The sequence below is a fragment of the Patiria miniata genome, unplaced genomic scaffold (genome assembly GCF_015706575.1).
Source record: "Patiria miniata isolate m_02_andy unplaced genomic scaffold, ASM1570657v1 HiC_scaffold_10, whole genome shotgun sequence".
Lineage (NCBI taxonomy): Eukaryota > Metazoa > Echinodermata > Asteroidea > Valvatida > Asterinidae > Patiria > Patiria miniata.
The window spans coordinates 19963293-19989339 of NW_024037048.1; the positions used below are offsets into that span (position 1 = coordinate 19963293).

Consider the following 26047-nt stretch of genomic DNA (forward strand, 5'->3'; position numbering starts at 1 on the left):
GCGCCCTCTACTGACCATACAGTTACCAACTCGCCCCCTTACCAACTCGCCCCACTTGTTTGCCCCAAACGGGAAAGGTCAATAGAGGGCGCCACTCATCTTATCAATTGAGGGCGCTATTTATCGAATCAATAGAGGGCGCAGTTCTCTTATCAGTTGACAGCTGGCGCCAGATATCACCACATGGGGAAATTGCAACGTAATCCACAACTCGTTTTGGAAAGGTAAATCTCAGAATAAAATACAGGATTCTTTTGGAGCAGTTACTCAAGATCAGCTTAGTAAGACACTCGTAACGTGAACGTATAGTTTTGTCCCATTCTGACTAATAAAAAAGTAATAAATTATGCTGGCAATCATGGCAATGGCTAGCCCGACTGCGTCTGGCCGTACTATCGCAAGCTCTGTAGTACGGCCAGACGCCCGATGCTTCCACAGAGACAGAATTGTTTTGGCCGCCGATGTAGCGATTTTGCTACATCTTTCGATCGCGATTATCTTTTCATCCAGGACACAAATTTCCATAGTTAAGGTTCGTAGTCGTAGAGCAACTCATACCTTTCGAAAAAACGTTCTTTGGTCTCAATATTTTCATCCATCTGGCCACAAGACGAATTTCAGTCATCAGATTCCACAAATATCGTCCCCCATGCGATCCCCCATGCGATTTCAAAATGGCGGCCGCGCTGTAATGTATGCATTATGCGAGCGCGCTTGGGCAAGATAATGAATATGCATTATTTAGTTCATGACCTCGTGTTTGTATGGCCAGCCGCGCTGAGTGTCCGACAAACGTCATAAACCATGATGCATATTCATTATCTTGCCCAAGCGCGCTCGCATAATGCATACATTACAGCGCGGCCGCCATTTTGAAATCGCATGGGGGATTGCATGGGGGACGATATTTGTGGAATCTGATGACTGAAATTCGTCTTTTGGCCAGATGGATGAAAATATTGAGACCAAAGAACGTTTTTTCAAAAAGGTATGAGTTGCTCTACGACTTCGAACCTTACCTTTGGAAATTTGTGTCCTGGATGAAAAGATAATCGCGATCGAAAGATGTAGCAAAATCGCTACATCGGCGGCCAAAAAAATTCAGTCTCTGTGGAAGCATCGGGCGTCTGGCCGTACTACAGAGCTTGCGATAGTACTGTACGGCCAGACGCAGTCGGGCTAGGCAATGGCTGGCAAAAAAAATGTCATTTAATGATTTAGGCCTAGGGCTAGGCTAGGCCTAGTCCGAAAATTTGGGACTCTTAAAACTGTGTATGAGAGTCCCAAAACTTAAGGCATCCATATCGTGCAAAAGTTTGTGCTGCATAATAAAACCAGTGTGAATCAAATTTGCAAGCTTCTTTGGCACTACAGTTTCCTCAATAATCCCCGAAACTTTCGGACAATAGGTGGCGCCACGCTGCGTGGCTAAAATAAATTTAAAAATAAATTTAATACACAACAACCAGATGGAGCAAAATTGTTGTTCACAAACATGACAAAGTGGAAGGAACTGAAGGTGATATTCGATAAGGAAACTAGCCGCAGCTGTGGAGAATGAAGCGATTTTGGGAATCCCTCGGTTGGACTGGGGTTATCGTGATGATGCTCTTGCTAGATAGAGTGTTCGAGATAGGTCAGCAAAAAGCATGGTCATGGTGTTTGAAGGTTCAAGTGTAGTCCGCGGACCGTAGCCTAACTTGGAGTTGGACCCTAGCCGGCATAAATGTGGCCAATTTACTGGACTACCTCCGCAATAAATGCCACACTTCCACCATGTCCATCATGTACAACAACATGTCGAACGTTTTGATATTCACATTTAGGCCTAGTTTGTACTTTATTTTTGGTTTAGAAATAGAAGTTACTCACCATGCTCACTTTTGTCATGTTTGTGCTGCCTTTTTCAGAGGTCTAATTTTCGTGAAATTTCATGTTGAAATTTTGTTTGATACGCGAACGTGTGCAAACGAATCTGGAAATTTCACGAAAAAGAGACATCTGAAAAAGGCAGCACTTTCTGATTAGGCTATAAAGAGGGTGAGTAGGCTTCTAAAGCAAAAATAAACTACAAATTAAGCCTACATGTAAATGTGCAAATCGAAATTTGACAAAGTTTGACATGTTTTTGTACATGGTGGAAGTGTGGCCTTTATTTACGGAGGTAGTCCAGTAAATTGGCCACATTTATGGGGCTAAGTTGGACCCAACTTATCGCCTTTTAAACATTTGGACATGGTCTGGCGATAGTGGGGTCCAAGCTAATTCCCGTATATGCCGAGCAACACAATTTTGTCTGTTGTCCCAAAAACCCAACATTGCCCAACAAAAACATCAGATTTCACCCTCAAAACGGCCTCCAAATTACTAGATACGCCACCTGAGGTTCAAGTAGACATCAATAATTAAGATGGTTGTACTGAAGTTTACTTACGATCTGGATGAAAAGTGAAATTTCCCATTCAATTCTGAGAGCTCCCCTTGCGATCGTGAACACGTTCAATTTCAGACTCATGTTAATGTTTTGAACGATGTGATGTGGTCTTCATGCCCAGCGTACATTGTACATTCGATGGTCCCCATATCCCGAGTGCGATTCCGTTACCGAGTGCAGTGTATCGATTATGATAACGAGTAGACTAGATCTCGTTTGTAAACACAAGTACATTTCTAGAGAGTCGGGAACTAGGACAGCTTTTATGGGCGGAAACCAGTTCAAGCTAGTTCCCGATTGTCTTTTACCGTTTGAAATCCACTTGTGTTCACAAGCGAGATCCAGTCTACTCATTTTCATAATTGATGCTTCGCGCTTGGTAACGGAATCGCACTCGGGATATGGGGACCATTGATTGTACGCTGGGCATGAAGACTACATCACGTCGTTCAAACATTAACACGAGTCGGAAATTTAACGTGTTCATGATCGCGAGGGGAGCTCTCAGAATTGAACGGGAAATTTCACTTTTCTTCCGGATCGTAAATAAACTTCAGTACAACCATCTTAATCATCGATGTCTATTTGTACCTCAGGTGGCCTAGCTAGTAATTGGGAGGCCATTTTGAGGGTGAAATCTGAATGTTAAAAAGACGATAAGTTGGGTCCAAGCATGGTCCAAGTTACTCGGACTACTGTAAGTGTAGTCCGAAAATTTGGGACTCTCAATACTGTGTATGAGAGTCCCAAAACTTATGGTATTGAAAACATGCAAAGCAAGAAAATAGACTGGCACCTGAAACAACCAGTCCAACACAGCTTCAGTACTGCATCAATCAACCATGCCAAAAGAATTAAAGAAACGTGTGGCATAAAGCGGGAACTAGTCTCAATTTACTACACATTTCTCCGTAGTCAAGCCACCAGACTTTTGACACTGAATGAAGAGGTCAGTCTTTTCAAATAGTTGGACCATATGGTCATGATGGTTGGACATGTACCAGTCTAGTATTTAGTCCCATTTTGAAATCACTTGACTTCCCTCTCATGTGCAAAATATTGAAGAAAAATCTCCTTTGAAAATTGAATTGAGTCTCCAAACTTGGTTGGTGAAATACTGAGGACATTTTCTTTGCCCGTTTTGTTTTGCACGTTTCAGAGCACTCCAGAGCCCTGTCTGCTGTAAGTGTAACTTAGCCCTAGTCCTAGCCCAGGTTGGACTCTGTTGTGTACACGCAACGGAGTCCAGGGTATGAATCTCTCCTGCCATAGCGAAAAAAGTTTTAACACATTTAGTATTAGTAAATATTGCTTGAGATTGTTTATGCTTATTGAATTCTTCTCATTGTCTTTGGGTAATGTATTTTTTTTTTCATTAGAAAATTGACGTGGCAGGTCACACAGTGGATGATTTGGTGAACAAGACAATAGAATACCTTCAGCCCAATCCAGGTAAGAACCAAAATTGCAACATCGTTGACGCTAACCTTCCCAAATCCTCCAAAATTCTATTTGCAAAATGTAGGCTTTTGCAGGATTGAGGCTATATGGCAAAAATGTGTGCCTGATTTATGAGGATGCACTGTGTCAAGGTCTTGGGCCGGATCTTGTGTTGTTCCCTGAGCTCAGAGAACCAGACTAGCTGGCTTGCATCCATTCACGGATGTGTAACCGCTTGCAAAAAAAATGTGGACTAAATAAATTGGGTAAATTGGGGCACTATTTGGACAAATCAGTTTCTTCCTATGATGGTCGGCCGACCATCTTTTGAAATCAATACAAAAATTCCCATTTTCTTAAAAATGACAGCACACCAGGTGCCATGATTTCACAGGATGTCTGAGACTGTCATTCACCTACAGTCAAGTAAAGTATTTCATAATAATTTGCTAGTTTTGTTTGTTGATGTTTGCAAATGTCGTTTATTACCTTTAATTGTAACCTTTGGAATAATTATGTTTGGGGTGACTATAGAACACTGGTTTGAATCGGGTCTAAGTATTCACTTCAAACAAACCAAATAGAGATAGATCTTCTATTTGTGTGCTAAACCTAATCAATCGTATTGTCTTTCCTGAACAGTCTCCAGAGCCATGAGCAAAGTCCGTGGTCAGAACAAAGGAGGAACCAAGCCTCAACAACCCGTAGGATTCCTGGGAGAATTCATGCTGAAGAACGGCAGAGAATTAGGAGAAGATTCAACGTTTGGTGAGCAAGCTTCAAGATGTATTCTCTTTCCTTCTGTGGTAGACTGATCAAAAAGCTCTCAAAAAGGTGCTCTAATCAGTGTTCCAATCCACCAACATAGTACCATGAATATTGTGTAATTTATGTAGAGCCCAGCACTTCAGATAAGCAAGGCTAAGTAAAGAAATAAACCAGTTTCTCGTACCTGGCCGCTGTCTTTTTTGCAGCCACTTAATTTTTATTTTTTTATTTTTTTATTTATAAATGCATACATTTGCAATATACAGGTGAGTCAAAAAAGACGAAACTCAACTGGCAGGACCAAGTTTTGAATAAAGTTTTGCCTGTAGCACTTTCCAAATCTAGGATATGAAAGCCCAATCAATGAGCTTTGTATTAACACAATGTAATCTTTCCTGTTATAGGTATTATAAAAAGATGGATTTTGTTATGTTTTTGTTTTTGTTTGGATACAGGTACGGCGATGGTCGAGATGGAAGAATCACTGAGGCAACTTTCTGAAGTCAAGGACGCCTTCGATCTGAACGTCAGACAGAACTTCCTGGATCCCCTGGATCATCTCAAGAACAAAGATCTGAAGGCGATCAACGTGAGTTCCATCTTACAAAATCTAACATCATCCATTATGCGGTTGATTCTGATAGAATCAGGACTGTGTTGCACAGCCACGTTCGGGGAAATTCAAGCACAAATTAGGGAAAATGGAAAAGCGTAAAGCCACATCAGAATGAAGTGGCTACGGCTAATACATTAGTTGCACCTATGGAAGCAGATGAAGCCACTTCCCATGTGGGCTAGTGTTAGTCGTAGCCATGTCATTCAGACATGGCTAATGCTCACTAACAGAAGGGTTAACCAGGGTTACTGGAAATTACATTCTCATATAGCGTAATCCGGCGAGCAAAATTAGAAGCCATTTTCGAGGTTGCGCCACAACTACGTGCACGCGTTCTTAAAGACGAGGCTCGCAAATGTTTTGGTCAAAGGAGTCCGGAGTGCGCGATTCACGTGAGCCTAGTGCCTCCGCAGAACCATCTGAACATGCTGAAAGAGGTTGTCCCCAAATTAGTCTATGCTACCCCTGACGAAGAAATTTAAACTGAAAAAAAATGTGAAATTCTTGCACTGGTTGTTCACGGTAGAGTAGATCATTTGCAGCTATCCAAAAAGTAATTGATAACATTCATTTTGAAAAGCATACTTTGTTTTAAAGATAGTAATGGCTCTGAACTGCCTGTGAAATTATTCTTTCTTGCATGCTGTCATTTTGAAGAAAACAATTAAAGAAGGTTGTTTCCAAAGATGCGTCTAAAGATGCATTTTCGGACCTTGTACCATTAGGCCAAAAAAAAAAAAGTCTCCGGTTTCTGGTATGGAGCTTGCCCCAAAAGTGGTGCGGCGACGCGGCTTTTTTTTTTTTTTACCTGGTTTTTTTTTTTTTTGGCTTCAAATGTCGGCTGATGACTGCAAATGGTGCCCGACTAAACTTAGTGCAAATATATGGGAGTCCAGAGAGGCCACATAAATCTTATTCTCGATCATAACCCCATCTAAAAACACGTTAAAATTGTGCAGCAGCAGAATTCCAGTCAAACCAGTGAGTTTGGCGGTTTTGAAACATCATCTTGTATTGAAAAAAACACTTTTTCGTTTTGCCGACGCGCATGGCTAAGGCGACGCGCGCGCATACCAGAAACCGGAGACATTTTTTTCTGGCCTTATAGCAGATAACTTATGATCCGCACAACTAAGTTCTGATCATAATGCTTCACAGGGACAAGCTTTTGTCAAATCACAGACAAATTGCGACTATAGCAGATTACTTACGATCAGCACTGCTCCGCATATGAGAAGGCTTGTGCTCTTGGTGATATGGGAGACGAAGTGAACCAGGGCAGGCCTGCATCCAGGGCGACCAGTCAATGCAATAATCTGTGGCCTGTACAGGGAAATACAATCATCCACAAATTGAAAGGAAGAGGGAATAGAACCTGGGACCTCCGCATTGCCGTTCCAGTGCTCTACCAACTGAGCTACCAAGCTCCATTGTGTTTAGTCTCCCACTTTGTCAATGTCTATGTTAAGAATAGGCATTGGTCAGAGTTGTAATGACTCGAGTCGACTCGAGTCACAATTTTATGCAAAATTTATGTTCACAATACTTTGCAAATACAGTACGGTACAGCCGCCGCTTGTAGTGTACAAACATACAACGTGACACAGACTCCCGCCTTGTGGTTCTGGAACGCACAAAATCATATTCCGGAACCGGACTTTAAACGCATTTTATATACTTTCACTGTTTAGTTCATTGAATTTGAAAAATGATTGTAGGTGTTCAGGGAAAATATTTAGTTGGTGGGTTTTCATCAATTTTGTATAATTGGCTCTTATCTGCTTTTGCAAATGTACTCTTCAAATGCTTTACAAGGTCTTGGGCCGGATCTTGTGATGTTCCCTGAGCTCAGGGAACCAGACTAGCTGGCTTGCATCCATTCACGAATGTGCAACCGCTTGCAAAAAAAATGTGGACTAAATAAATTTGGTAAATTGGGGCACTATTTGGACAAATCAGTTTCTTCCTACGATGGTCGGCCGACCATCTTTTGAATTTAATACAAAAATTCCACTCTTCTTAAAAATGACAGCACACCAGGTGCCATGATTTCACAGGATGTCTGAGACTGTCATTCATCTACAGTCAAGTAAAGTATTTCATAATAATTTGGTAGTTTTGTTTGTTGATGTTTGCAAATGTCGTATATTACCTTTAATTGTAACCTTTGGAATAATTACGTTTGGGGTGACTATAGAACACCGGTTTGAACCTGGTCTAAGTATTCATTTCAAACAAACCAAATAGAGATAGATCTTTTATTTGTGTGCTGACCCTAATCAATCGTATTGTCTTTCCTGAACAGTCTCCAGAGCCATGAGTAAAGTCCGTGGTCAGAACAAGGGAGGAACCAAGCCTCAACAACCCGTAGGATTCCTGGGAGAAGTCATGCTGAAGAACGGCAGAGAATTAGGAGAAGATTCGACGTTTGGTGAGCAAGCTTCAAGATGTATTCTCTTTCCTTCTGTGGTAGACTGATAATAAAGCTCTCAAAAAGGTGCTCTAATCAGCGTTCCAATCCACCAACATAGTACCATGAATATTGTGTAATTTATGTAGTGCCCAGCACTTCAGATATATGCAAGGCCAAGTAAAGAAATAAACCACTAGCTGCCCGCTGCCTTTTTTGCACCCACTTTTATTTTTAATTTTTTTTATTTATAAATGCATGCATTTGCAAGCTAGGTGAGTCAAAAAAGATGAAACCCAAATGACAGGACCAATTTTTAAATAAAGTTTTGCCTGTAGCACTTTCCAAATCTAGGATATGAAAGCCCAGTCAATGGGCTTTGTTTTAGCGCAAGAATCATTCAAATCACTCATGAACTTTTAAAGTTGCTTCATTTTGAACACAAACACTGTTTTAAAAGTTCTGTCCGGATCACAAAAAGGTAAGTGTTCTTTCAGTAAAATGAAAACAATTCGCATGCATCCCTCTGAGAATTGTTATCACTTTGCTGCAAGAACACTTCCTATTTTTGTGATGTGTGGACAGAACTTTTAAACGGAGGATGTGTTCAAAATTTCGTAACTTGAAAAGTACATGAGTGATTTGGATGATTCTTGTACTAAAAGAAAGTTTAATAACTGGGCTTTCATATTCTAGATTTTAAAAGTGCTACAGTAAAAACTTCAATCAAAAATTGGTCCAGCCGTTTGGGTTTCGGTTTTTTTACTCGCCCTTTATTTGGCAAATTTGTCAGTTGTCTGTTTATTTGTTTTTAACAATATTGTAGCTACATGTACTAGTACAGCAGATAGGCGATGGGATTGTGCCTTTGATGATACAAGCATGGCATTTGGCACACAGTCAGAGTATGTCACGAGAAAGATATTTGGCCATAGGGCCATCGCAGATTTGTCCTTTGAAAAAATATAGACAAATCCGATGGCAGCCATTTTCTGCGGTGGCGCAATGTTTGCGCGAGTCGCACTCAGGTAGGGCGCGTGCTCTAGGCTCCTTTGACCAATAAGAATACCAAAATGCACGCGCGCCTCGTCTTTAAGAACACGTTCAGTATGCGCGTGAGCGTGACACCACCGCAGTAAAAACCGGCTAATTCTGGTCGCCAGATTCCACTATAGGTAGTAAAATGACCAATGACAGCCATTTTGAAAATTTTGAATATTGCTTGTTAACTAGATTTTTTCAAAGGGCAAATCTGTGATGGCCCTTTAATAAGACATACTCTGACTGTGTGCCAAATGCCATGCTTGTATCATCAACTTTAGGCACAATTCTCTCAAATATTTCCGCTGAATAATGCATTTCATAGACCATCCCAGCTCCCGTGGTACACATAGCCCAGCTGTTCTCATTTTGGTGGAAACAACAGAACAATAAAATCTAGCATTTTGTTTTTTTGGATACAGGTACGGCGATGGTCGAGCGAATTGCTGAGGCAACTTTCTGAAGTCAAGGACGCCTTCGATCTGAACGTCAGACAGAACTTCCTGGATCATCGCAAGAACAAAGATCTGAAGGAGATCAACGTGAGTTCCATCTTACAAAATCTAACATCACCCATTATCTGGTTGATTCTGATAGAATCAGGACTGTGTTGCACAGCCACGTTCGGGGAAATTCAAGCACAAATTAGGGAAAATGGAAAAGCATAAAGCCACGTCAGAATGAAGTGGCTACGGCTAATACATTAGTTGCACCTATGGAAGCAGATGAAGCCACTTCCCATGTGGGCTAGTGTTAGTCGTAGCCATGTCATTCAGACATGGCTTATGCTCACTAACAGAAGGGTTAAGCAGGGTTACTGGAATTTACATTCTCATATAGCGTAATCCGGCGAACAAAGTTAAAAGCCATTTTTGAGGTCGCGCCACGACTACGTGCACGCGTTCTTAAAGACGAGGCTCGCAAATGTTTTGGTCGAAGGAGTCCAGAGTGCACGATTCACGTGAGCCTAGTGCCTCCGCATTTATCCTGAGTTATCCTGTTCACAGACAAACCAAGGCCGATGAAAACATATACCTCACCTCATGTCTAATAATGCATTTCATAGACCATGCATTTCATAGACAATCTTAGCTTCCAGGGTATACTTAGCACAGCTGTTTAGTTTTGGTGGAAACAACAGAACAATAAAATGTTGTTTTTTATACATTGTAGGTATCAATAAAAAAAAAATTGTTTTGGTTATTTTTTGGATACAGCTACGGCGATGGTCGAGATAAGAGAATCACTGAGGCAACTTTCTGAAGTCAAGGGCGCCTTCGATTTGAACGTCAGACAGAACTTCCTGGATCCCCTGGATCATCTCAAGAACAAAGATCTGAAGGAGATCAACGTGAGTTCCATCTTACAGAATCTGACAGAATGTGGTTGATTTTGATAGAAGCAGGACTGTGTTGCACAGCCACCTGCGGGGAAATTCAAGCACAAATTGTGGCCAATCTGGAAAAAAAATGATAGAAGACCAGTGATCGATAAATGGTTGATTTGGGTTGTAACTTATGCCTGTGTACTTTTTGTCATTCGATAAATTTGGGGTCCACTTTTTTCCTGTCCCTGTTACATCTGACATCTGTGATTTTATAATTCTGATGCACTCCTTAATGCAGTCGTCCTCCAAGGGTGATTATGAATAGCAAACTACCTACACAACGAATACAAAATTGTTTAAAGTCATTCTTAACCCTAACTCCCTGGGCATTTTTGCGATGATGCTGCAAAATCCTCCAACTGCCTCCATGTCAAAATTGCATGCAGCCTCAATCCTGCAAAATCTTCCATTATCTCTTGAATGTGATCCGTGGAAGAATGATCACTGCCTCAATCCTACAAAATCCTCCAGCAATCACTGTCAATATGTTGAGGCAGAGCCAGTGACATCCTGGAGCAGTGCGGAGGACTTCAAGTATAATTTATGCACAGCTGAGCATCAACAGCACAAGGCCCGGCCCAAGACCTTGACACACTGCATCCTGCAAAATCAGCCACACATTTTTGCCAAACAGCCTCAATCCTTCAAAATCCTCCATTTTGCAAAGAGGATTTTGGAGGATTTGGGAAGGTTAGGGTTAATGCAGTCGTCTGCCAAGAGTGATTATGTGAAGCAGACAACCTACCCAACAAATTGTTGAAGTCATTCTTAATGATACTTGAACAGCAAATGACTATGCTCAGAGATAACAGGAACTCGAAAATTGTCACACTTTGACCCATAATTTATATAAGGAGCCTTACAGCAGTGTGCAAATGTCTCTTGTCAAACAGTACATTAATTTTCTCCCCAATGTTTGATTTCTACAGCACCATCGGAAGAAGTTACAGGGGCGACGTCTAGACTTTGACTACAAAAAGAAAAAGCAAGCAAAAGGTAGGCGACAGATTATCTCAACTCCATCATATCAAATCATCTTACATTACTAAAATCATAACTAAAAGAAAAATAACTGTCAGGCTTCCAAAGTGTTATTGTTAACCTGACACTGCAGTGATGCGTGACTGAAATTAAATGAAACTCATCGGGGTTGAGGCCAAGATAGGGAGTATCTGCACAATCAAACTTTTGCCAATTGGACTTCATGGTTTTGTAGTTATTTCAAAAATAGTCAGACGGACATTTCTTTTGGACATACTGTACAATGCGTATAATATTTGTTTGCACTAAAAGAAAAACAAAAATTGCATTGAAAATAGTGTTCCTTGCAAGCCTTTAATTGTGGTTTAGATTTTTTGATGACTTAGTTTAGACAGTCGAGAAAAAGTTTGAACTTTGTGTCAACCATATTCACTCAGCCTCAATATGTGTTAGTCGTAGCCATGTCATTCGGACATGGCTAATGCTCACTAACAGAAGGGTTAAACAGGGTTACTGGAAATTACATTCTCATATACAGTGGAACGTTGCTATACCAAACACCGCTATTTTGAAATATATTATCCCAGATTTCTAAAGCTCGGTAGTCATTTTTTGGAAAATCAAAACTGGATTAGAGTTCACTTTTTCATTTTGCAGTTTTTGTTATGTTTTGGTTTTGATGCTAGCTTGTGCATGTTACTTCCTTTATTTTGTTTGGCATTTCACGGGAACGTCCTCATGAAACTTGCATGTTTTGTTTTTAAACATCCTGCTTGGAACACTAACAGCATGTCATAGAACAAACGTAGCCAGCATTTTCACTTTGCCTGCATGTTTAAGCCAGCTGCTATGTTTTCTTGATTGGAGATTATCATTCCGTTTTCATTTCATTTTTTTTTCAGTTTATTTTAAGCACATCCAAATCAAGCAACAGTCCAAAGACCAAAAATGTCTGTTTTACTGGGTGATGAAATACGACAATTTATGTTATCAATAAAACCTCAACAAGATCTTCAAAAAGAAAAAGAAAAGTTGCAGTGGAAGATCTTCAGATTGACCAAAAAAATGGTTGATTTTAAGAGTGTTTTTAGTTTAACATCAAAAGACATATTGTGTTACAAGTTTTAGAATGTAATTTGTAACTGTTGTAAATTATTGTCTACTAAAGAAGGACAATTACTGGCAAAGAGTTAATGTCGGTTGTAGTTGATTCTGTCAGAAATAACATGAATTTGTATATATGGAGGTATCATGAATATTCGTTACATCTCATACATATTAATGAGCCTGTTTTTGCATTTTGTTGGTCAATATTCAATTGCATTGATGAAAAAAATTGACCCAAATCATTTTTGCGTGGACTCAAACTTGGAAAAGTGTAGATAAGTGACTTTTCCGAGGACGAAATTGAGAATGTCTAAGTGTTAAATATGTGTGAGTTGTAATAAGTACGGAACTTTGTTATGCAGCTGATTTCACAAAACAGTGCGTAACTTACGCCATGCGTAGGACTTACACGCAACAAACTTATTGCGCGGCCACGCAATGAACTTACGATCGATTTCACAAAAGTTGGCGTTCATGGGCCACGTTTTAAACAATCTAAACATCTTGGACGAGGATAATAACAGCATTTCATGGAAGAAATGTTTGTGTATGATTTGTTCGTTCGTGAAGCAGTTGTTGAATCACTTCCGCCCGCCATTTTGAAAAAAAAACGTGGATTAATACAAAAAAATCTTAAAAAGCAATCAAATTTAATAGACGAATGAAGTATACAAAATGTAGCTCCATGGAATGCCATTGGAAGCTATTGAGCTGAGTGAGAATTACAGATTACACACAGGCATTCAAATACAAATGAGATTTCAATCATTTGAGTCAAGACTGAAACAGTATTTTTACTGTCAGATTTTGTGTTTCGATTACGAGGAACAAGTCCACTCTTTTTTTCTGAAATATTGATGGCGATTTTTGTCCGTTTTTCCATTCATTCATGGAGGTGGGAAAACGTTTATGTTTCATGGTATTTAATGGGTATTTATTTGTTTGCAGAATGATAAATGATCAGTGGTGGACAATTGAATGTTGGATCATTGTATCAAAATATTCATTACTTGGGAATAGAGTATGCAAATTACGTGAAATTTTCACAGTTACTAGTCAATAACAAGTACTTTACCCCTATTTTTATTAAACAGAGCGAGCCACATAGTTTTTGAAATATGTTTCGAATTTGGTCACTTTCTTTATGACTCATTGTGTACATGGTGACGGATTAACTCTAACTCCCTAGCATGATGTACCAGGAACCATACCCATCCTGGCAAATTCCAACACCATGTGGGAAACTGCTCACACATATTTCTGACTTTGATTCTGGAGGTGTGCCAACCCAATGTAAAAGACTGTCAGTTTAAGGGTACTGTACCCATCCTGACAGATTCCCACTAAACATGCCGTTGGGGTTTGATGGGTTGAGTTCTGTTAGGGTTAATGCATGCTTGCATGATGCAGGAATTATACTACATTTCCACACCAGGAAAATACTGGCATCTTGGATAATTCTGAGCCAATATTTCTGACTTTTGTTCTCATCAATCTTGTTTTTGTTTGTGTTGCAGGAAGCACAATTCCTGAAGAAGAAATCCAATTTGCAGAAGAGAAGTTTCACGAATCTCAGGAGCTTGCTGAGAACGGGATGAGGAACCTCCTTGAGAGTGATGTAAGTACCTGACAAATCGGAGCAAAGATGAGCCAAGATGCACTAGAGCATCTTACTACTCAATCAGATACCACTCATTGAGTCTCAAGAACAACTTTTCACTTTATATTTCTTCGCATTTATTTTGATATTTCTCTCAGTTCAACCATGGAAGAATAATTTATACCGATATTGTATGGGTGAAGAGATTGACGGTTTCCTTTTTAATTCTGTTGTGTAAGATATTCTTTAAATTGCCATGTAATTTAATTGTTTTAATGCAATCCTTGAAAATGCACCTTGATTTCTTTAACAGGTTGAGCAGGTGTTACAGCTTCAAGCGTTAGCCGAGGCTCAGCTAGAATACCACAAACAGTCTGCAGAGGTCTTGGAAAGCCTTCTCTCAACACTCAATGAAAGGTATGCCAACAGTGCTGGACTTGTGATGGACTTGTGACTGACTTGTGATTGACTTGTGATCGACTTGTGATGGACTTGTGATGACTTGTGATGGACTTGTAATAGAGTTGTGATGGACTTGTGACAGACTTGTGATGACTTGTGATGACTTGTGATAGACTTGTGATTGACTTGTGATGGACTTGTAATGGACTTGTAATATAGTTGTGATGGACTTGTGATGGACTTGTGATGGACTTGTGATGGACTTGTGATGACTTGTGATGGACTTGTGCTGGACTTGTGATTGACTTGTGATGACTTGTGATGACTTGTGATGGACTTGTGATGACTTGTGATGGACTTGTCATTGACTTGTGATGACTTGTGATGACTTGTGATTGACTTGTGATTGACTTGTGATGGACTTGTCATTGACTTGTGATGACTTGTGATGGACTTGTGATGACTTGTGATGGACTTGTGCTGGACTTGTGATGGACTTGTGATGACTTGTGATGGCCTTGCGATGGCCTTGTGACTGACTGACTATAATACCCAAACTTGTCAGTTAGCATCCTTCTCAATGTTCTGTGATGTTTTCCAGGGTTGAGGAGGCAGGCAGTCGACCCAAATCAGAACGCAAACCCAGAAGTACTTTCAACTCTTACTCCACGAAGAGAGACTCCAGTGACGGAGACGACACCGACGCGTACCCGTCAACGGTGGATTACAACGCACCAGGTAAGTCAACAGGGATCTCATGCTCCAGCTCAGCACACAGTTTGCTTAAGGTTGCAGGCCAGTAAATAGGCCCACAATTGCCTTCCCTGGCCAAATCACAATTTGAATGCCCTCAATTTGTTTGCTACATGTATTGGAGCATTTTGTGGGCCGTGAACTTGAGGGTTTGTAAAAAAAAAGAAGGGTCCATGCCGTGATGAGGACGAAATTTGGATGAAATTACCAGTAGGCCCAAAATTTGCTCTATTTTGCAATGGAGCATAGACATCGTTTTTCAAAATGGCGATGGACTTCAGGACTACTTTTGTGATATTTATTTCCAATTTCTCAGTACCTGTAACGGCAACGAAGGAACGCTGCAAGGCACTGTACGACTTTGAGGCAGAAAACGAGGGCGAACTGGGGTTTCAGGAGGGCGACATCATCAGCATCGTCAGTAAGATCGACGAGAATTGGATCGATGGAGAGTTAAACGGTCACACGGGATACTTCCCAGCTAACTACGTGGAAATTATCTAACCGGTTTAATCATGGTAGGTGGTAGCGTTACTTATAGTGTTGCAGTTTGTACTTTGTCATCGTGTGGTTGAGTATGAGCGTGAGTTCTTCGCGATGAGTACACGTACAAGTACTTTGTCATCCTGAGTTTGAGTACGAGTACGTTGCCATGGGCACAAGGACACATTGAAGTACTTCGTCATCATGAATTCAAATACAAATACGAGTACTTTGCCTTGAGTACTAGTACGAGTACGCATATTCTGGCATGACAAGTATGAGTATGAGTACTTTGTCTGAGTATGAGTCATTTCTATCAGTATGAGTACTACAATACTGGTTACTCACAGTGGAACTCTGTGTACAGTGAACAGATACATTGAATAGCGCCCTCTGGAGAGTGGTCCTATGTATATCAGCATAATGTCAATTGTGTACTTTTTTTTTTTTTTTTTTAAATTCCATCATATTAAGCTATTAGTCAGGTGGCTTAGTGAAATTACCGTTACTCGGCGGATAAAAGCACCATATTTGGCACAAGGGTCCCTTGCGGCTTATTAATTAATGTTAGCCTAGGAGCCCTCCGGAATTTAAAAAAAAAATCATGTAAAACACATAATTTCAAAATGGCCGACATCCATGACAAAATATCGCTTTTCTCGAGTCCTGGGAGTCATAAAAGGGTGGTTGCCAAATTTCTGACTTTTAGGCAGTTGAAGGTCACTTTGGACATTGTAATAGTACCAGTATATTTTAAATTTTTTATTAATATCAATATCAACAGGACAATTTTCAATAAACGTCCACCTTCATCTGGTTGGAAGGGAAATGTTATCACCCCCCCCCCCAAAAAAGTGAATAATCGCGAATCATGCATTTCAGTAACTAGACAACACTCTTTTTTGAAGCAACTAACACCACTGCTTTATTTGTAGGCCACCAAGTAGTTTTCAATTTTCATTACTACATGCATCTCACATCACAGAGACAAGGCCATTGCAGGCATTTGAGTTGAAATGCAATGTAAACAAAATTCTTACAGTTACTTACAATGTATGTGGCATTGTTCTGTAATGTCTAACACACACTTTACAATGTTACAACTTGCAAAGTGGTGAGCAATCCAGATTTGCTTTGCCGCATTTGCTGCAAAACCAGTCTCCTTTGCAGGAGCGTATTTGATAAGCTCTCTGCACGATCTGGAAATTTCTGAAATTTTCATCTTTACTGGTACCCATGACTGATATCTTGGGCCAGGCAAACTCCTGCGGAGATGGAACCAATAGCTGTGTTTGTGAGCTATTCGTCCAGATTCCTGATTGACACACTGCCCGTCTGACATGCTGGAGTACCCCATCCTTGGTGGATGGCAGTTTGTTCATTGCTCGATTCTTATGGCAGAAGAGTTCCCCTCTTATCCCATTGACAGAGCTCAGGGGACATGGTTTTATCAAATAGGATTACAGTCAGTCTCTCGATCCTTAGAAAATGGTCATCGTTGAGATCCAGCATCTGGAAAGGATGACCAGCCAGATACATGTCTCTGTTACGTCTTCATTGTCCTGCCACTGAGGCCTGCCCAACCGACCTCTTACACCCTTGAAATTAAAAGCAAAGGTAGTGTCGCAACCTGAAAATGCGTGGAACACAGGTAATGCTCATGATTGAGGCTCCCCCAGGTTTGCGCAGATGGCCTTGATGTGGTAAAACTTGTATTTTTACCCATGCCAAAGACCACCAAGATGTCGGCCAAAGGTTGAGTCGCAATCAGACTTGGAATGTGCCAACAAGGATGACTACAACATCTGTGTCCCTAGTACGCACATAGTCTTTCACCCCTGTTTCAGTGCATGTACCACATGAACCACAACACAGGTGTCATCATGATTACAGTTTTGCATGGGGGATGCTGCCACCAATGGATGCCACAGCTTGTTCTGATGTGACATGTACAGCTTTGGCTGATGGCCAGTTCAACTCTTCAACCTTGGAAGTCAAAAAGCAAACAGCTCCTTCTAGTTGGTTGGGTCACGGAGGAAGTCCATCCAATTGCCTAGCACTGAGTTTGGTCTCACCCGACACTTTCCTGCGTACACCCTTACATCTTTTCCCCGGATTGACTCCTTTAAACTGTCTGGGATGTATGTGTCCCACACAACATCCAACCTCGCGGCATCCTGCAGCTGCCTCCCCAGGTAAGGGACGAAGACCCTGTCTGTAAATAAGAACGCTGTCTCTTTGTTTTGGTCACTTCAACAATGAACACGGTCTGCAAATAGACAAACAGAAATGTAATATGATTAAGAAAGGTTGGTAATCCTCTATCTCCCCCCAAGTCTTTGGCACAAAATGTTCCTATGTGTCCTTTGGTGTGACAAAGACTGAGAACATGAATAAAGAACATTATTAACGGTTAATCTAGACAGAACATGAATCAAGAACATTATTAACGGTTAATCTAGACTAAACTGTAACACCAAAAACTGGAAACGTAAGGGTAAAGTATGATCCAATTAATAGGATCACATATCATAGTCAGAGTGCCAGGCAGGCTTGTTAGTACTGCGACCGGACCGCCTGGGTGCAGCAGCTGGGGTGTCAACTGCAGGAGGGGTAGCGGGCTTGGTACCAATGACCTGGGGAGGCAACATCGAAGGTACTGGGCCGCTGGGCCTGCTGGCTTGTGACGACTCATCCATAGGTGGGGGCGGAGCATCAATAAGGGGCCGACGTTCTTGACTCGGAGGGTCCTGGGTCATTCTGGGCGATGTGCCAGGGTCTGTAGCATGTGCCAAGGGCAACGAGAGTCGCTGTGGAGTGGCGCCAGTTGCGGTGGGGGAGTGTGTCGACTTGGGCACTGGGTTAGCAGTCGGCTTTGGTGGACAATGAACCTCCTCGTGACTGGTCAGATTTGTCTTGTACACAATGCCTTGGCGTGGGATGATCCGGCGAACTGTCGGCTGACGCACTCCGATGTCATCATCCATTGTCAATCGTGGTGTGCGTATTTGTACGGGAATGTACCTTCTCAGGAATTTCCTATTACGCAGGGTCACTCTTCCTGAACCATCAACCCTCACAACGTATTGGTCAAACTGGCGGACTTCAACTATGATGCCAGTTTTGTCCCATTTAAGGGGGTGTGGCCCTGTCTGATTCTGGATGCGGACGTGGTCACCCACGACAAGGGGCAAGAGCCTTTTGGTGTGTTCGGACCAGCGCTCGGCACCTGTCATGTGGCGATTGCGGAGAGCTTCTTCTCGAGCCGCCAAGGTCTCACGCCAAGTGTTATGGGGCCTGTATTTGCCAGGTGGTATGGGGATGAAGTCCCGAATCGGGCGTCCAAATATGCACATTGCCGGGGAGAGTTTGGTGTCTCTGTCAGGAGTATTTCTATACTGGAGCATTGCGCGTTGGAATGCGTCAGTATCGAGGTCACCATTACTGCTGGTGTTGTCCATGATCAGACGTTTTACGGTCTTGACACCAACTTCAGCACGACAGTTGCTATGTGGATAAGCTACTGAGGAAAGGCGATGATGTACACCCCAGTCCTTCAAGAAGTGACGTGTAGCTATAGCCGTGAATTCAGGACCACCGTCAGAGGCCAGCTCATCAGGAATACCGAAGGTGACAAAGGTGCGTCGTAGGCAATTGATGAGCCCAGCTGCGCCATGGGAGGACTTCTCGACAATCGGCCAGTTGGAATAACGGTCGACCACTACCAAGTAGTTGCAGCCTTTGTAGGTAAAGAAGTCGGCACAAACACACTGGAATGGGTAGTCCGGGGGCGTCAGGGGGGTGGGTGGTGCGCTCGGATTAGAGGGTGCAATCCGATTACAATGGTTGCACCCAGCGCGAAGGGCTGCAATGGCAGGGGTGATACCAGGCCAGAAAATAGATGCCTCGGCTCTTGTGGTCATAGAGGTAACCCCTTGATGGGCAGCATGTAGATTGGCTAACACCTCCTCCCTCAGAGAGAGGGGTATAACGACACGGTCCTTGTAGAGTATCACGCCGTCAACGGTATGTAGGCTATCCCGAAACTGGAAGTACTCGCGAAGGGGTCTAGGGAGCTCATGGCGGAATTCAGGTATGCCAGATTCGATGAGGTCAACAAGGCCCTGCATGTTGTCGTCACTGGCTGTAGCGGTACGAACCCTGTCCCACGTAACAGATTTGAGGCTGAGTGAGTCTAGGGAGGACACAGCAGATGAGAAGATGCATTCTTCGATGGTGTCTGTATGTGTTGCTGGGGTGCGCAGGCCAGCCATGAGACGTTTAGAATGTGCCAAGATGACGGGTGCGGAATCAATGGACGCTACATCGTCAGGGAGGATCAGTTTGACAGGCTCGCCAGTAGGGTGACGCGAGATACAGTCTGTGGCACGATGTCTAATGCCTGGCACATGGATCATGCGAAATCGGTATCGCAGGGTTTTCTCTTTCAAGTTCCTTAGGCGAGGGTTAGGGATGTCTTCCAGGCATCGGTCAGTGAAGATCTTCAAGAGGGGCTTGTGATCAACAGCAATTATAAGGTCTTCGCATCCCAGTACGAAGTGTCTGGCTTTATCTAGGGCATCAGCGACTGCAAGGGCTTCACCCTCCACTGGGGCATAGCGTGATTCAGCAGGGTGTGTGAATCTGCTACCGACGAGCGTGATTTTCCATCCCGAGTGACAACAGAATGGTTCCATTTTTGTGCAGGAACAGTGTTTCTGTAGTAGCCAGAAGCCAATGCCATTCTTGGACCAATCTGTTGCCAAACACGTAGGCTTGCTCGGGTCAAAGATTTGGACGCCCTCTTCGATCTCGCTGGCTATCACAGCTTTCGATTCCTCAAATGCATTTTGGAGGTTCTCATCCCACTTGAATGATGAGCTAGGTTTCAAAAGTTGCCGGAATGGCAGCATCTTCTCAGCCATGCTGAAGGCGTACGAAACTTGGTTGACAAGCCCAAACCAGGAACGTACATCAGTGATGTCCTTGGGTGTTGGGAAATCCAGGATGGCCTGTAGGTACTTCCTACAAGGCCGGACGCTGTCAGGAGTTATCTCAAACCCGGCGAATTCTACAGTGTCTTCACCAAACACAAACTTGTCAGGGTTAAGGGTGATCCCATTCCGTCCACAGGTGTCGAGCCACTGAACAGCTTGAAAGAAGCAGTCTGCTAGCGAGTCAGCCCAAAGCAGGACATCATCTACACACTTGGTTTTGTTTGGGATGTCTGACACAAACTCGTCATACCGCCTCGTGTATCCATCGCCGGAGGCAATGTACCCTTGAGGGGCCGTTTTGTAACGGTATCTACCCCAGGGTGTTATGAATGTCGTCAAGTGTCGGTCCTCCTTGCGGATGGGAACACTGTGGTAACCGTTCCATGCATCGAAGACGGTTTTCTTTTTCCCGCTTGGGACTGATCTAGCCTGGTGAAAGGGTGATGGCGTGTGGTGCGTTTCCCGCGTGGCATGAGCATTAAGAGCCTGGAAGTCGACAGTACGTCGTGGTTTGCCATTCTTCTTTGCACAAACTACCATTCTGTGGCACCAGGTGACAGGCTCGCCAATGGGAACTGGCTCAAGCACGCCCAACTGCACGTCATGGTCTAACCCAACTTTAACGGCATCCTGCCAGTGGAGTGGGACAGGTACCGGTGTGTGATGCGCAACCGGTTCGGCGTTGGGATCTACCATCAGTGTCATGGGGGGGCTGTCCATAAGAGGCAAAGTCTGATGCTCACATGTGTTGAATGTGCTCGACTTGTAGTAGTCAAGGAGATACTGTTGTAGCTTCATACGGTTAGCGTCGATTGCAGGAAACGGCAGTTTCGTTGGGGGTGGTGGGGGTCGCTGACGCCGAGGGCAATGGCAATCTGAGGTGTGGTCTTCCTGTAGGGCTGCTGTCGTGTCCAGCTTGCATGCTTTCTGAGTTATGCCCATCGAGGGGAAGCCATCCGGAATGATTCCAAGGGCGATGCAGGCCTCTTTGCTGAGGAAGAGCTTGTCAGAACTGTCCGTGACGTAAGTCATTTGCCTGGTTTCAATGACCCGGCCCCGTCCATCTTTGCCTGACAAGCGGAGTACAGTGGCCCCAAGGATCTTGATGCCTCCATTGGTGGCGGTGTGCATCCTCATGGTCACTGGGAGGAGGTCAGATTTACGTAGACCGAGGCGGTGAATGACCTTCATACCGGCGAGGCAACTCTGGCACCCTGTGTCTGCCATGGCGGGGACAGAGCAAGTCATGGTGGGAGTGGGAAGGTCAAAACCGAGGGCTGCGTAGTCTTCCGGTACAATGTTGATGGTTACATCGATGAAAGGTTGTGGCGTTGATCTTTTCCTGAGCCACGTGTTGGAGAGGTTGTCATATATGTGATGATCTAGGGGAATGTTCAGTCCTTGGTGTGGTTTTTCCAAGTTATTGACAGTAACTAACTCGTCAAATGCACACCCATTGGGGTGTTGTACTGGATCAGAGATGGTACATAAGGCATCAAAGACAGCACCTTCACGGTCATCAGGAGGGGCGGGTGTCGAATGTTTTGGTTTGGCCTTACTGCGGCACACACTCTCCATGTGGTGGTGTTTATCACAATGCCCACACCTGTGGCCATATGCTGCACATTCGGTTTTACGAGCGCGGGCCGGGGCGTTCTTCCCATGTCCTTTCTTGCCACAGTAGGAGCATGGGTCATGTTTCTCCTTGAGGTTCACTTGCTTGGCTTTTTTGTACGTGCTGCTGGTCGCATCCACTGAGTGTGAGTCTAGTAGTGATGATGCAGACCGTTTGCCTGCCTCTTTAGCTTCAATGAATTGGAAGACTTCCTCCAGGGTCATGTCTTGGTTCTTATCGCCAAGGAGATCAAGCTGGATTTCAGGGTCTGCGATGCCTCGGGTGAGTACATCCCGTAGGATTGCTTCTGTGTAGTTAACGTCAATGTCACAGCCAGGGCATTTTATTAGGAACTTGCAAATTCCTGCTTGACCACGTAGGCGAGCTCCGAAGCTGCGCACTGTTTCATCACGATCCTGACGCATATTGTGAAGTGTCACTCTGGCAACCATAGTGTTCTCTTCACGCACAGCAAGTTTTTTTATGGCAGCCAGTACCTCAGTTTCAGATTTGTTGGTGAGGCTACCACCCGCGGATCTTGTGAGGTCCTTGCGCAAGGGTTCATCACAGCATTCAAGTAGTTGTACTACTTTGTCCTTGCCGGCTATCTTGGTGGCATCGACGTAATCTGACCACCGTGACTTGAAATAAGCCCACTCTTCACTGGAGCCAGCAGCGGCAATCGTTGGCCTTTTGACCTTCTCAACCTTGGCAGCATGTCCAGAGGTGTGTACAGCGCTGTGGGCAGTGAGGAGTGCAGCTACGATAGCGGCATCGAAATCCTGAGTGGCGTAGTCACAGCCGGGGATGGGGCATGATACAACAGGCATTGTTGTGTCTTAGGGCTTCCGTGTTCATAAATAAGAACGCTGTCTCTTTGTTTTGGTCACTTCAACAATGAACACGGTCTGCAAATAGACAAACAGAAATGTAATATGATTAAGAAAGGTTGGTAATCCTCTAGTCTGCATACTCATTGAAGGTGCTGACGCCGATAGTGGGCAGGCAGTTTACGATGACGGCACCATCCAGGACTTTGCAGTCATAGGTTGAAAGTGGCTCTGATTGACGTGGCTGCTCAAGACATTTCAGCAGGTCAGACTTCGTACTTGGCAAATGAAGCTTGTCAAAGTCTGATAGGTTAGGAGGGAAGGACTGTATCTCATGTGCAAATAATTCGGCCAAGTCACCATCGCGGTTCTGCGTAGAGTAATGTATAGCTGACCAAAGAGTGCCAGATTGTGCTGAAGCACTTTGACCTTCTTCACCTGCTTAGATGTTGTCTTGCGTTTAGGTTCCCTGAATAGTGCTATAGAGAATTACTTTTGACTGGATTATGGATAGAGTGGCTGCGCACATCAAGCACATTCTTGACGAAGCCTTGAACTGTTTCTTGCCTTTGTCCTCCATGGTTCGCAAAGCGGCCACCACTGATTCATCCGTGCAGTTGCGACTGTCCAGAGTTACAAGAAGGGATTGATGATTTGTCTGATGGTATCAGCGAGGCTGGCAACCTGTCTCTTGAAACTCATCTGTGTTGAGAGACCCTGCTCGTGGTGCTGGAAGTTCTCTGGGATCCCTGTGTCATCATTGGGAAGGTATTCTTCTTTAAATTGCTTCAGCAGCCTAGCCATCTCTGGTCCCGAGATCATCCATCGTCGAAAAACAACAGGATTTGCTGTGAGCCCAACAGCACCACCCAAAACTTTCACAATCTTGTTCTCAAACTCATCCTTGATAGTGTCGGGAAAGGACTTCATAACCTTGATGTGGATAGGTATCCACATCAATGGACCCTAACGAAGATGAGAATGAGGGTTTCATATCTCATGATCAGGTCCCAGAACATGGAAGTACGACTCTTCTTCTGCATGTCGTTGCTCCAAGCCGTGGCCAACTCTTCATCTTTGGCGCCCTCGCTGCGCATGAAGGCCTCCATGTGTTTCTCGGCTCCGGCCTCAGCTAAGCACATCTCAACTGTAAATTCGTCACATTCTGGCACCGCAACAACAGTAGTCTTCAAAAGCTAGGGCTGGTACACAGGTGAGCTGTCAGGAAAAATGTACTTTTCATTTCCAGAAGATGGTATCGTAATAGGTGGTCAGCTCTCACCAGTTTGGTCTTGGTAGGCAACTGGAAAAGGCTGATTCCAGTTCCGTGGAATGAGGTTAATGGTTATACATCTCCTCTTCTTTTTAACATCCCCCACTTGTTCAGGTATTTGTTTAACTATAACCAAAATGTATTCAATAGCACTGAAAAAAATGAGATAAACAGGGGCGGATCTAGGAGTGTTTTGCAAGGGGGGTTCATCAGCAAATCAGTGCAGAACCATAGACAGGTTGTTTTTGTTCGAACACTTTGCTCCGTTATATCAATAGGTGGGTGTGCGGGTTGGGGGGGGGGGGGGGCTCGCTCGTGCAGGTACCATACTTTCAACGGTGCGCTTATTAGGCCTACCCGACGATTATTAAGACTATATTACAGAATAATGCACAAATACCCCCTAACCAAGCTGGCTCTGTCCGTACTTTGTGCACAGACGGACATAATACCAGTATAATTTGTTTTGGGTGTCAGAATGTTTTTTGACAGAGCTGGGGGGGAGGGGGCGCTTGCGCCCAAACCTCCCCACCCCCGGATCCGCGACTGATGTACAAAAGTTTGAAATGCGCCAATTTGATGTAAGCGCAAGTTTACCGGTACATTCCGATATATAATGAATAGTGCCAATAGTGTAATGTGAAGCAGCCCCCCCCCCCCCCCCGCCCGCTTCAGTTTCGGATTCCTCAGCCGGGCGATTTTGGGCATCCCCAAACCCCCCACACGCCGTCAGAGATTTACACCACGGAAAATCAATATTTTGCCATCTCTCTGAACTTCTTATGATTCCCAGGACTTAACAAAAGTGATATTTTGTCATAGATGTCGGCCATCTTGAAATTGAGTGTTTTACATGAGTTTTTTTAAAAACCTCCGGAGGGCTCCTAGGCTAACATTAATTAATAGGTCCTAAGGGAGCTTCATGCCAAATTTGGTGCTTTTATCCGCCAAGTAACGGTAATGTCAAAATATGACACTAAGCCACCTGACTATATGTATTTCCATAGACGAGATCTCTTAATTGTTAGTTCTTCGTAAGCCTTGGCAGTCTGGTGTTTCTTTCTTGAAACAACTAAGAATATGTCTTCCCTTTGATTATACCAAATGAGAAATTACCGGTCTGTTGGTATTTAAAAGGAGGCATTATACAACTTGGAACTCTTGAAAAGTTCCCCAGATTCAGTGAATTCCAAATGATGTGGCTACGGCTAGGAAGTACAGGAGTCTATGGGAAGTGACCTCAGCCGCTTTCCATAGACGTGGCTACGGCTAGGAAGTACAGGAGTCTATGGGAAGTGACCTCAGCCGCTTTCCATAGACGTGGCTACGGCTAGGAAGTACAGGAATCTATGGGAAGTGACCTCAGCCACTTTCCATAGACGTGGCTACGGCTAGGAAGTACAGGAGTCTATGGGAAGTGACCTCGGCCGCTTTCCATAGACGTGGCTACGGCTAGGAAGTACAGGAGTCTATGGGAAGTGACCTCGGCCGCTTTCCATAGACGTGGCTACGGCTAGGAAGTACAGGAGTCTATGGGAAGTGACCTCGGCCGCTTTCCATAGACGTGGCTACGGCTAGGAAGTACAGGAGTCTATGGGAAGTGACCTCAGCCGCTTTCCATAGACGTGTGTGTGATTGCAAGCCGTAGTCAAGTAATTTGAACACAGCCTTGATCAAGGCTTGCTCAAGAGTAGTCTGGTACCGTTTGCAGCACAATGGGGAAAATACTAGGTTGCCATCAGGAACTAGCATTTCCATCGACATGTAATTTGTTTGATACAGAACAAGGATAGCCGTGTCTGAATTACTCAGCTATGGCTCATGTGTAATATCAAGCCATAGTCGTAGCCCAGTAATTCAGACATGGCTAATTATTCCAATTTTAAAGACGCTCCCTAACACACAGGAAC

At 43.6% G+C, this 26047-nt stretch overlaps 1 protein-coding gene across 1 annotated transcript; it reads left to right on the forward strand.

Annotated features, from left to right (window-relative positions):
* The first annotated feature begins 1577 nt into the window (after window positions 1-1577).
* Window positions 1578-17843, forward strand: LOC119739624 (endophilin-A1-like). Its single transcript, XM_038214617.1, has 10 exons — window positions 1578-1636; window positions 3830-3886; window positions 4517-4543; window positions 7573-7689; window positions 9927-10060; window positions 11026-11092; window positions 13702-13802; window positions 14098-14201; window positions 14788-14924; window positions 15256-17843. Exons 1-10 carry the CDS (start codon window positions 1603-1605, stop codon window positions 15441-15443), a joined length of 966 nt encoding a protein of 321 aa, XP_038070545.1. The 5' UTR covers window positions 1578-1602; the 3' UTR covers window positions 15444-17843.
* The last annotated feature ends 8204 nt before the right edge of the window (window positions 17844-26047 follow it).